The sequence below is a fragment of the Carlito syrichta genome, unplaced genomic scaffold (assembly GCF_000164805.1).
Source record: "Carlito syrichta isolate Samal-C Ts95f unplaced genomic scaffold, Tarsius_syrichta-2.0.1 Scaffold314839, whole genome shotgun sequence".
In the NCBI taxonomy this organism is placed as follows: domain Eukaryota; kingdom Metazoa; phylum Chordata; class Mammalia; order Primates; family Tarsiidae; genus Carlito; species Carlito syrichta.
Window position 1 is genome coordinate 265,681 of NW_007258935.1, and position 11,877 is coordinate 277,557.

General features: G+C 44.3%; 1 protein-coding gene and 1 pseudogene across 1 annotated transcript in view; one reads left to right on the forward strand and one right to left on the reverse strand.

Moving 5' to 3' along the window:
- LOC103274643 (E3 ubiquitin-protein ligase HERC2) overlaps positions 1-11,877 on the forward strand; it is a 223,538-nt gene that overhangs the window by 49,930 nt on the left and 161,731 nt on the right. The window contains exon 5 of the mRNA XM_008072077.2: positions 6,203-6,422. Coding sequence (XP_008070268.1) covers positions 6,203-6,422 — 220 coding nt within the window. The remainder of the gene's footprint in view (positions 1-6,202; positions 6,423-11,877) is intronic.
- LOC103274644 lies at positions 7,334-8,548 on the reverse strand (annotated as a pseudogene).

Consider the following 11,877-nt stretch of genomic DNA (forward strand, 5'->3'; position numbering starts at 1 on the left):
ATCATGGCTCACTACAGCCTCAAACTCCTGGGCTCAAGCAATCCTCCTGCCTCAGCCTTCTGAGTAGCCAGCACTATAGGTGTGTACTACCATGCCCAGCTAATTTTTTTGATTTTTTTTTTGGTAGAACTGGGGTCTCACTGTGTTGTTCAGGCTGCTTTCAAATTCCTGGACTCAAGTGATCCTCCTTCCTTGGCCTCCCAAAGTGCTGAGATTACAGGCATGAGCCACCCCCTGCCGGCTATACCTTATACTTATCTTTGCTCTGAAGTTTGCTTCATTTGATATTAATGTAGCCCCTTCTAATTTCTTCTCAGTGATATTTACATGCTATTTCTTTTTCTATACTTTTATTTTTAAATTTCTGTTTTCATTTAAAAAAAAAATAGAGATGGGTCTTGCTATGTTGCCTAACTTGTCTTGAACTCCTGGGCTTAAGCAATCCTCCCACCTCAGCCTCCCAAAGTGCTGGGATTACAGGCATGAGCCATTGCACCCAGCCACTTTTACTTTCTGTCTGCCTCTTTGAGGTCATTTTTTTATGGACAGCATGTTTTCTAGTCTGCTTTCTCAATGTCGTTTAACTGATGTGTGTGGACTGTTTATACTTAATGTCATTATTGATAAATTAGGGCTTGAAACTGTCATTTTGTGTTGTCTGTTATGTTTTTCATTTCTTTGCTTGGATTTTTCTCCCTCCCTATGGTTCACTTGATCATTTCTAGCATCCTATTTTGTGTTTTCTGTAGTGCTTTTGAGTGTATCTTTAAAAAAAATTTCTGAGTCAGAGTCTCACTTCATAACCCAGGCTGGAGTGCATTGGCACACTTATGGCTACCACAGCCTTGACCTGCTAGACTCAGGCAATCCTTCCACCTTAGCCTTCCAAGAAGCTGGAACTGCAGGTGCATGCCACTACACCCAGCCAGTATTTTGATTTATTGTAGAGACGGGGTCTCACCAACTTGCCCAGTCTGGTCTTGACCCCCTGGCTCACACAGTCTTCTGGCATCCACCTCCCAAATTTCTGGGATTACAGGTGTGAGCCACCACACCTGGCTAAGTATATCTTTTTGTATAGCTTTTTAAGTGACTTCCCTAGTGTATAGGTAGGCCATCCCTAATCTGAAAATTCGAAATATCCCCAATTCAAAACTCTCTGAGCACTGAGATGATGCCACAAGTATTTAACACAACTTTGCTTCATGTACAAAACTACTTAACACAAGTATTTAACACAACTTTGCTTCATGTACAAAACTATTAAGAATATTGTTTAAAGTTACCTTTAGAATATAAGTGTAAGTTGTATACGAGACATAAATAAATTTTGTGTTTAGAGTTGGGTACCATTTTCAAGATACTTTATTATGTATATGTAAATATTGCTAAATCGGATAAAGTGTGACATTTCAAAACACTTTTCCTAAGCATTTTTTTTTTCAGATTCTACCTTTGGAGAACCCATCAAGCATTTTGTTTGTTTGTTTTTGAGTTGGAATCTCTGTCACTCAGGCTGGAGTGTAATGACACGATCATGGCTCACTGCTGCTTCAACCTCCTGGACTCAGGCAATCTTTCTGTCTCAACTTTCCGAGCAGCTGGGGCTAGAAGCATGTGCCACCATGCCTGGCTAATTTTTTGTAAAGATGTGATCTTGCTATGTTGCCCAGGCTGGTCTGGAATTCCTGGGCTCAAGCAACCCTTCTGCCTCGGCCTCCCAAAGTGCTGGGATTACAGGAGTGAACGATTGCGCTCAGTCCTGTCAAGCATTTTGAATAAGGAATATTCAACCTGTATATCATGTAAACTTAACATAGCTTTCCTGGTGTTGTCATTTCCGTTTCAGTGGCACGTAGAAACCTTACCTCTCTTTTCTGTTTTCCTGTTCATATTCTTTTTTTTGAGTTGGAGTCTCACTCGGTAGCTGAGACTGGAGTGCAGTGGCGCTACCAACTACCGCAGCCTCACCTACTGGGCTCCGGTGATCCTTCCGCCTCAGCCCTCCGAGTAGCTGGAATTACAGGCATGCGCTACCACGCCTGGCTGATTTTTTGATTTATTGTAGAGATGAGGTCTCACTGCCCAGGCGGGTCTCGAACCCACGGGCTCAGGCAGTCCACTCACCTCAGCCTCCCAAAGGCTGTTTATATTCTTGCCTTTAATATTTTCTTTGCTTAAGTTTATAACTGCATCTGACAATATTATAATTTCTGGTTGACCCCTTTGGAATCTTTGGATGGTTATGTGGTGAAGAGGTCTGTTGTGTTTTCCAGCACTCATGCTTGTCATGCTTTCCCTTCTGGTGCTCAAGGGCTCCTCCTTGTGGCGCTTCTATTCTGTTTAGAGAATTTCCTTTAGCCTTTGCTTAGCGTGGGTTGTCAGGAGACAAATTCTCTTAGTTTCTCATTCCTCTGAGAATGTTGTGATTTTGTCTTCATTCCTGAAGGACATTTTTGCTGGATGTAGGATGCTGGGTTAATGGTTCTTTAATTTCATCATTTGAAAAGTAGTTTGCACTCTGAGCTGGCCTCCATGGTATCTGAGGAGATTTTTGCTATTTTTTGAACGATTCTTCCACTGTAGTTAAGCTGTAGTTTTTCTCTAGTTGCTTTGGGGATGTTTTCTTTGTCTTTTGTTTTCAGCAGTTTAATTATTGTGTTTTAGTGTAACTAACGGTCGGCTACTTTTTGTCCAAAGTCAATCTCAAGAAACAAGAGAAGGCAGAAGGAAAAGTGACCTTGTTCCAAAAGCCAGCAGATGGGGAAATGCCTTAGAGAACCATATCAGAGTATTAGGCTGTATGCAAGAGTTTAAAAAGGGAATCTGAGCCGGGCTCGGTGGCTCAGCCTGTAATCCCGCGCCTTTGGGAGGCTGAGGTGAGTGAATTGCCTGAGCCTGCGAGTTCGAGACCCGCCTGGGCAACTTGGTGAGATCCCATCTCTACAATAAATCAAAAATTAGCCAGGCTTGGTAGTGTGTGCCTGTAGTTCCAGCTACTTGGAAAGCTGAGGCAGAAGGATCGCCGGAGCCCAGCAAGTCGAGGCTATGGTGACCGAGAGCGGCCACTGCACTCCAGTCTGGGTAACAGAGTGAGACTCCAACTCAAAAAAAAAAAGGAATCTGGTAGGCAGATGTGGCACAGGCTGTGTCCTGATGGCTCATTTTGGGTGGAGATCTACCTTGAGGTCTGGCTGGTGTTATTTCAGCTATAGTCAGGCTATGGGTCAACTTGACTTCCCCAAGCAGGAGGGTCTACCAGTCAGGCTTAAGGGTAGCCCCTGGGATTCCTCAGTAAGCATAAGGTCAGATCAGTGTGCATGGTGAAAAGAAATTTCTAAAACATGTTCTAAGGCTTAAGATTAAGAGAGAGGGCAAAAAACTGTAGACTTTGCTTTAAGGCTGAGATGCTTGGTTACATTAGTGTGATTTTTCTGGGTTCATCTTATTTAGGAGTTTGCTTACTTTTTTGGGTCTATAGATTTATATGTCTTGCCATCTTTGGGAGCTTTTGAACCATTGCTTCTTAGAGTACCTTTTTCATCATACCTCTTTCTCCTCTCTTTATTATTATTATTATTTTATTTTTGAGTTGGAGTTTTACTCTGTTGTCCAGGCTGGAGTGCGGTTGCAAGGCCACCACAGCCTTGACCTGCTGGGCTCAGGCGATCCTTCCGCCTCAGCCTTCCAAGTAGCTGCCACCATGTCCAGCTAATTTCTTGATTTATTGTAGAGATGAGGGCTCGCCAAGTTGCCTAGGCTGGTCTTGAACCCATGGGCTCAGGCAGTCCACTCACCTTGGCCTCCCAAAGTGCTGGGATTATAGGCGTGAGCCTCTGTGCCTGGCTCTCCTCTCTGTGTAAGTTCATTAATAGGAATCTTAACTCTTTTGTTATAATATCATAGGTTCCTGGGATTTTTCTTTCTTTTTCTTCCCTTCAATGTGTTTTCTCTGTTATTTGGATTATTTATTTATTTTTGGTTTGGTGAATGCATGTTTAGGATTGCTATGTCTTAATGGTAGGTTGACTGTTTTCTCATTTTATAATGCTGTTCTTTGTTCCTGGTAATTATCTTTTTTTTTTTTTTTTGAGTTGGGGGTCTCACTGTATCACCTGGACTGGAGTGCAGGATAATGGCTCACTGCAGCCTCAAACTCCTGGGCTCAAGCAATCCTCCTGCCTCAGCCTCCTGAGTAGAGTGCACTATGGATGTGCATCACCATGCCCTGCTAATTCTGTCTTCCTGTTCACTTAGTCTTTGCTCTTCTTCCTCCATTCCACTGTTGAGCCCATTCACTGAGCTTTTTATTTTGGCTGCTATATTTCTCAGAGTTAAACTTTCCATTTGATTTCCTTTTTATGTCTTCTTTTACTTGTCTTAGGCTTTCCATTTTTTCATTTGTTTGCACGTGTGTTTGTAATTGCTTGCTGAAGCTTTTTTATCTGGCTGCTTTAAAATCTTTGTCAGGTTGTTCTAACATCTCTCGCCATGGCATTTTCATCAATTGATTAGTGTGCATCACCTTGTCACTTCAAGGTTGGGTGGAAGTCCAAGCTTCCCACTTGACCTAGGTGCCCCTTATTCCTTTGGGTTGACTCCCCAGTGGTCTCCCGGTCTCTTGGTTTATTTTCTCACCCACCTGTTTCAGAGTATCCGAGCATCTTGGTTGCCGGCAATCAGTGATTGATGGAGTTGGCAGTTAGGAATGGAAAAGGAGAAGGAGGGAGACATCAGAGGAGCATGTGGATGCCCAAGGGCATAGCTGGCTTCTTCTAAAATTGGACTCTCCCTGGGCTCTGCAACCAAGCAGAGGGGAGACAAAGTGTTTAAAAGTAGAAAACACACTGACTCTTCGGTAAGGATAAGGCTTTTCCTAGACCTGATTTCTGGAAGAAATTCCTCTTGGGGACATACCCTCAGCTGGGCTATCTTGTTGAAGGTGCTTTATGTCTGTCTGTGTGGCTCGGGTGCCTCAGCACTGGGCCATGCTCCTTGTTTACCAGCGGCGTGGCAGGGTTGCCCTGAGCACAGGGCTGCTACCTCTCCTGCACATCTCTCTGCTTCTCCGTCTTGAGCCAGAGTGCAGTTGCAAGTATTCTTCATGTAGTTGTGTGTAACTGTTAGCTCTTAGCTTTTGGAGCTTTGGATGTCACAAGGTTTATTTCAGAGCTCCAGACCTCACGTCCTACTGATACGGGACACAATGCCCCACCCTGGGCCTCCCCAGGGAGCTGTGAGACATGTCCTCTGATGTCTTCTCAGATACTGCTCTCCCAGATGGGGCATATTCAGGGGATGAGTAATCAAACACTGAAGTCTTCCCCCAGGGGAAGTCAGTAGGGGTGCTGCTGTGTCTGTCAGAATCCGAGGCTGCCGGGCTGTTGGCTGCTGGCCTCTTGGCCAGTAAGCATCAGAGAATGAACAAGCACAGGAAAGTTCTGCTTCCACCCATGACTGTGAGCTGTGTTGGTGCAGGGATTGGTGGGAGATATTTTAACTTACAGTTCAACAATAATTATCATACTCTGAGACTGACTTATGCTAAACTGGAAGACCAGAATCCTTTGAGGTATTTTCATTCATGTGATTACTTAAAAAACACTCCTTAACATGGAAATTTTCAAACATAAATGGAATTAAAGAGAACAGTATAATATCGCTTATTTGCTACACATTGTGACTAGTCTCCTTATTTTCCTCTAAAATATTCCCATAAATATTTTACTTTTCATGACTCATGCATGCTGGATAATTTTATTGAAACATTGTTATTTTGGTTTTGGTTTTATATCATGAAAATAATGACTAGAGTTTTCTTTGTTTAGGACATGAACTGCTCATAATACTGACTTTATAGTTTTGTATTAACAGCTTTATGTGATGTTTATGGAGAAGCAATAAATCATGGTGGCTAAGAGTGGTCTGTGTCATGTGCTGCTGGACTTCTCTGTGTGACTTTGGACAAGTTACTTAACCAATCTCTGTCTCAATTTCCTCATCCATAAAATGGATGGGCAGCACTCCCTTGTGATGGTGGGTGTGAGGATTGCTTGAGCTAATACATGTGAAGTGGTTAAAACCATTTTTGACACAACTGTGTGCTTGAGTGTCACCTGTTGTCATCATCCATTTTCTCAACATGATAGCAAACCGTGGTCAAATGGCTGACAAGTAAGATGTTTCTCGTTTTGTTTTCTAGATGTGAATGAACTGAAAGAGTGCCTTTCTGTGCTGGTGAAAGAGCAACAAGCTCTGGCCATCCAGTCAGCCACTACCACTCTCTCGGCCCTGAGACTCAAGCAGAGGCTGGTGATCTTGGAGCGTTATTTCATTGCCTTGAATAGAACTGTTTTTCAGGAGAATGTCAAGGTGAAGTGGAAAAGCAGCAACATTTCTCTGCCTCCTGTAGACAAAAAAAGGTAATAATAAAATGAAGATAGAATTCTGATGCCAGCTAAATAATGCAGACTGTTTCTTTTCTGCATTACTTAAGGTTTTCAGTACAGTCTCTCTTCACCTTGTGAAATGTTATTGCTTTCCTTTTTGCATGTTCTGTGTACTCTGGATAGTGGATTTGCACTTGCCCATATAGTAACAGGCCATCTGTGTGATCTGTGTCATTATTTAATTAACTTATCATTATTATTTTAAAACTTTGCATCCAGTTTATACTGTGTGGTTCAGAAAGTGTTCCCTTGAGACATTCTCAGCAGTTATGAATGAGAGCTAGGGGAGGGAAGATAGCAGGACAGACTTCTTTTCCAGGAACCCATGTCAAAGGCCAACTCTTCTACCAGCCTCACCCCCAGAAACCTTAAATACTGACTTGGCACTCATTCTGTAGATTTCTCCTTAGAGACATGCAATCATAGCTCTTCAGTGACATCAACTAAAAGGCAGCATCTCAGTTAGGCAGATGTACTTCAGAGACAAGAGCAAAACAAAGGTGTGAACAAGAGAGAAAAAGATAGAAGAGACACTGAATAGGAGTCGGCGGGGCAGACCAGACAGAAGCAGGAAACCTGGGCCAAAATGCAAAGTCACCAAGTGGTATCGTCACCTCAGGCCAGTACTCCATGTTCTCAATTCATTCCAGAAAAGTCAGCCCAGAGCACGGTGGATGTAGGGAGCACAGTGTTGGGAACAAAAATAGAAAGAATTGGGTGAGAAGATAGGAGACTGAAGAGATGTCATTCTCAGCAGCATAAAGTGACTGGGGCAATGATTAGCCAGACAGGAGGCACCTAGGGACGCTGTGAGGCACCAACTGTGTAGCCAGTGGAGGATTCAGGGCCCAACCACCCAACATCCACTTTGGCCTTTACCTGCCTTACGTCTGCAGCAGCACCTCCGGCTCAGAAAACGAGAAATAGGGAGTGTAGTCTAATTTGTCTATTTCTTCAGGAGTGAGCTGCAAATAAGTTAACCTTGGGGTTTGGGGAACTGGGCAGGACTCCGGCCTCTAAGTAACTGATGAGTCCCCTCAGGGCTTCAGGAAACAACACAGCCAGCATATCTGGAGACTAGTCAGTCTCCTCCTAGGCCAAGTAGAGGATAATGTTGGTTAGCTGACTGGCAGTGAAGTGGCCCAGAGCTGGAGTGAACTTGCATGTGGCCTTAAGGATCTTGAGTCACAGAGATCAACAGCCTGAGTCAGCCTGGTCCGGAGCCCGCAGGTGTGCTGTCTCAGCAGGACACAACTGCCACAGGTTGTTAATTCTGGATTACCCAGTGTGGTCCGGCCATCAAGACTATGTCACTAAGGGTCACTGATGACAAGAAGTCAGTGACAAAATGCTTGTCCTGTTCACACTGCACCTTCAGTTTCAGGGCTTCTGGGGATTGTATCACATCATATATGAGGGACCCTATGGCTGGCCAGTTGTTGGAACTAGTCACTGTCTTTGGGGAAAGGTAGCCCTCCACTACACAGTGGCCTCAGTAACTGCTACCATGAGGCAAATACTATGGATTCCCATGGTGAACCAGGAAGAATCCAGGGACATTTGTGATGGTATCCTTGCCAGGGATACATGACTGTTGGTTCTGCTTCAGCACAAGTGGCACAATGAGTTGGATGTGGTCAGCTGTCACTACCTGCAGGTCATTGTAGAGGCTGCCACTCAAGTATCTGTCCCGGAGTGGCATGTTGGGCAACTTGGCCCGCAGGATGTTCCAAACTCAGCACATACGTCCATAGCAGCTTGTTTGACCTGAGCCTGCTCTCCAGCAGGGATGGTTCTGGTGGTAAGAAAGTTTCTCCTGCAGGAATGTGCAGAGTCATGACTTCTTCAAGTCTGCCTGGCCCTTCCTGGCCAATGGATTGGGCCAAGGAGGGTAGAATATATCTGTCACAGGCTGAAGAGTCAGTGGGAAGGGTCTGCAACCAGTTCAGTTCTGTTTTCATGTCCTTGTTGAGCAGTTGGGGGGAGTCCATCCAGTTTGGTTCTTCCCATCTCTTCTTCCTTGAATGGCCCAGGTGAGTGGGGCTGGTAGGGGCACCGATTGCCCAAATGTACATCCACTTAACTGCCAGCATGACCATGTTATTTTTTTAAAGTCCTTTTTCTGTTAGTAGCTGTAGAAAACAGCCAGAGGCTTAGTCTAGATCTGAGAATGAGTTCTGAATGTTGTATTCTTTTTGCTTTGCTTTGTTTTGGCATTGAATAGGAAATAATCATATTATAATGTTTAGTGCCTAACAAGTTTAGATGCTTCATTTTTTTCTTCCTAGTATGAATTTCTTATTCTTTTTGTTATTAAAGATGCTTTTGGACATATGAGTTAATTTGTTAATGCCTGTTAACACATCACAGATTTCCTCTGAGGTATTTACTAACTAGAATGTTTAACTTGTTTAAAGTTGTATTTTTTTCAAGGTGTAGCTGTCTATCAAACTTTGATCCTCCTTGAGCTGCTAGATTGCCAGATGGAACTCATTTTTACGTGGTTGGGAGAGATGGCTTTACTTGATTTTATAATAGTGACCTTGACCCCTGCCTGGAGAGCACATGGAAAGTATGGGAGGCAGAAAGAAAAAGCAGGGAAAAGCCTTGATCTTCTTGTTCCCTGAGACAGTGGTGCTGCTTGCAGCCTGTTTCCTTGTTTTTTTTTAATGTTTACATCTAGTTGAAATCATACTATAGTCAGCCTTCTGTATCTGCAGCTTCCACATCCATGGATTCAACCAACCATGGATGAAATATGAGAAAGAAAACCAATAAAAAATAACAACATAAGAAAAATACAAATAAAAAATACAGTATAACTACTACTTACATAGCATTTATATTGTATTAAGTTTTTTTTGTTGTTGTTGTTCAGGGTCTCACTCCATCACCCAGAATGGAGTATAGTGGCATGATTGTGGCTCACTGCAGCCTCAACCTCCTGGGATCAGGTGATCCTCCCCTCTCAGCCTCCTGAGTAGTTGAGACTACACACACCTGCCATTATAACTGGCTATCTTATTTTATTAGTTTATTTTTGGAGTCAGAGTCTCACTCTGTCACCCAGGCTGGAGTGCAGTGGCACGCTCATGGCTACCACAGCCTCGATGTACTGGGTCGGGCAATCCTTCTGCCTTAGCCTTCCAAGTAGCTGGAACTATAGGCACGTGCCACTACACCTGGCTAATTTTTTGATTTATTGTAGACGAGGTCTCACCAAGTTGCCCAGGCTGTTCTCAAACTCCTGGGCTCAGGCAGTTCTCTTGCTTTGGCCTCCCAAAGTACTGGGATTACAGGAGTGAGCCACTGTGCCTGACCAAATTCCTTTTTTTTGGGGGTCCACTTTGTATGAGTGAATCAGTTTCTCTATATCCCTGTCAACATTTAGTGTTGCCACTTTTTAATTTTAGCCTTTCTGATAGATGTTTGGCAATATCTCTGACATTTTTGTAGATTTCTTCATTTCTCAACTTACTGGTTAGTGGTGTATTTTACCTTTTTTTGTGGGACTAGCTATGGGTTGGGTAGGTGACTGGTGTGGATGGGGTTGGGTCCAAGCTGTTTTAATTGTTTTTTTCCATGACCATCTGTAAAATAGCCACTTGCTGAAGACTTAGCAGTGTTATTCTATATAGGCTTGGGGCTAGGGGCCTCTTTCTCCAGGGACAAGGTCCTGAGTGCCTGTGGGGTGCCTAACCTCATGCTCACCCTGAAACAGCCCATGTGTCTGGGCTCCTCCCACTGCCTCTGAGCACACTTAGTGTGTGCTCTTGTGAGGACCAGATGTTCTGTCACATGTCTGTATCTTGTGATGTCCACATTTCTTACTCAGAAACAGGCTCCTGTCTCCTAGACACCCAGGGCCCTCAGGCAGCCTGTAGCCACAGATCTTGAGTTTCCTCCTGGAGCTCCCACATGCTGTTCAGCCCTCCTGGATCAGTGCATACAGCTGCCTGACCGATCCCAGGGCCTGCTCTTCTAGTTTTATAGAGATCGTGTCCTGGGAGATGATTGCACAGCATTCGCTGTTCTTTTTTTTTTTGTCTCACTCTGTTGCCCAAGCTAGAGTGCAGTGGCACACTCACAGCTATCTCAGCCTCAGCCTGCTGGGCTCAGGCAATCCTCCCACCTCAGCCTTCCAGGTAGCTGGAACTACAGGCACGTGTCACAATGCCCGGCTAATTTTTTGACTTATTGTAGAGATGAGATCTCGTCAAGTTGCCCAGGCTGGTCTCAAACCCCTGGGCTCAGGGAATCCTCTCGCCTCCACCTCCCAAAGTGCTGGGATTACAGGTGTGAGCCATCATGGCTGGCGCATTCCCTGTTCTTAATAGCATATTCCATGATTATTAAAGCAGATGAAAGTAAAATTGGAAAGTATAGTCTATAGTGGAATTACTGTACAGTGTATATATGTGTGTGTATTAGAAATACAATATAGTATAAAGTCGAAAGTAAAATTACTTGCTGTGTATGATTGTTTTTTATTATGCATGCATTTTTGTATTCTAGTTTTTTCCCTTTTTGTAGGATGATTTTTATTGTATACTATTTGCATAAATTTGTATAACATGCAGAATGAGACCTTTACTTACTAAATTAACATATATAAGTAGTAAAAAGCTTAAAGGACGCATGTGGATGGTAAGCACTATGCTCAGGAGGGGAGACTCCTCAGCAGGTGAGGTGAAGAGACCGGGTCCCGCCACACACAGGGCCTTTGCACTCATCAGCACATGGACCTGAAGTGTCCAGGAGCTAGCACGGATGGGGTTGAACAGGGAGAGTGTGTGTGTCCGTGGTATCGTTCTCTGTGTGCTTCCACCTCTCCTACCTTGTTTTTCCCACATGGACTTTATTGCCCATCCCCACTTACATATTTGTCTAGTCTATTTGCTCTTCTTACTAGAGTATCAGCACCCAGAGGTTATTCCTGAGTATTTTCCCAAGTCATTTAACCCTTTGCATTCAGAGACATCTCACAGATCACCTACCAGCAACTCAATCACATTTTTTTTTTTTTTTTGAGTTGGAGTCTCACTTTGTTGCCCAGGCAGGAGTGCAGTGGCACACTCACGGCCACCCCAGTGTCGACCTGCTGAGCTCAGGTGATCCTTCCACCTCAGCTTTCCAACTAGCCAGGACTACAGGTGTGTGCTACCATACCTGGCTAATTTTTGGTTTTTATTGTGGAGACGAGGTCTCGCCAAGTTGCCTGGTACCATTTCGAACCCATGGGCTCAGGCAATCCACTCACCTTGACCCCTGCAGAGTGCTGGGATTACACGGTGAGCCTCTGAGCCCAGTCTTCAATCGCACTTTTTTCTTTTTGAGTTGGAGTCTCCCTCTGTCGCCCAGACTAGAGTGCAGTGGCCGCTCCCGGCCACCGCAGCCTTGGCCTGCTGGGCTCCGGCGATCCTTCCGC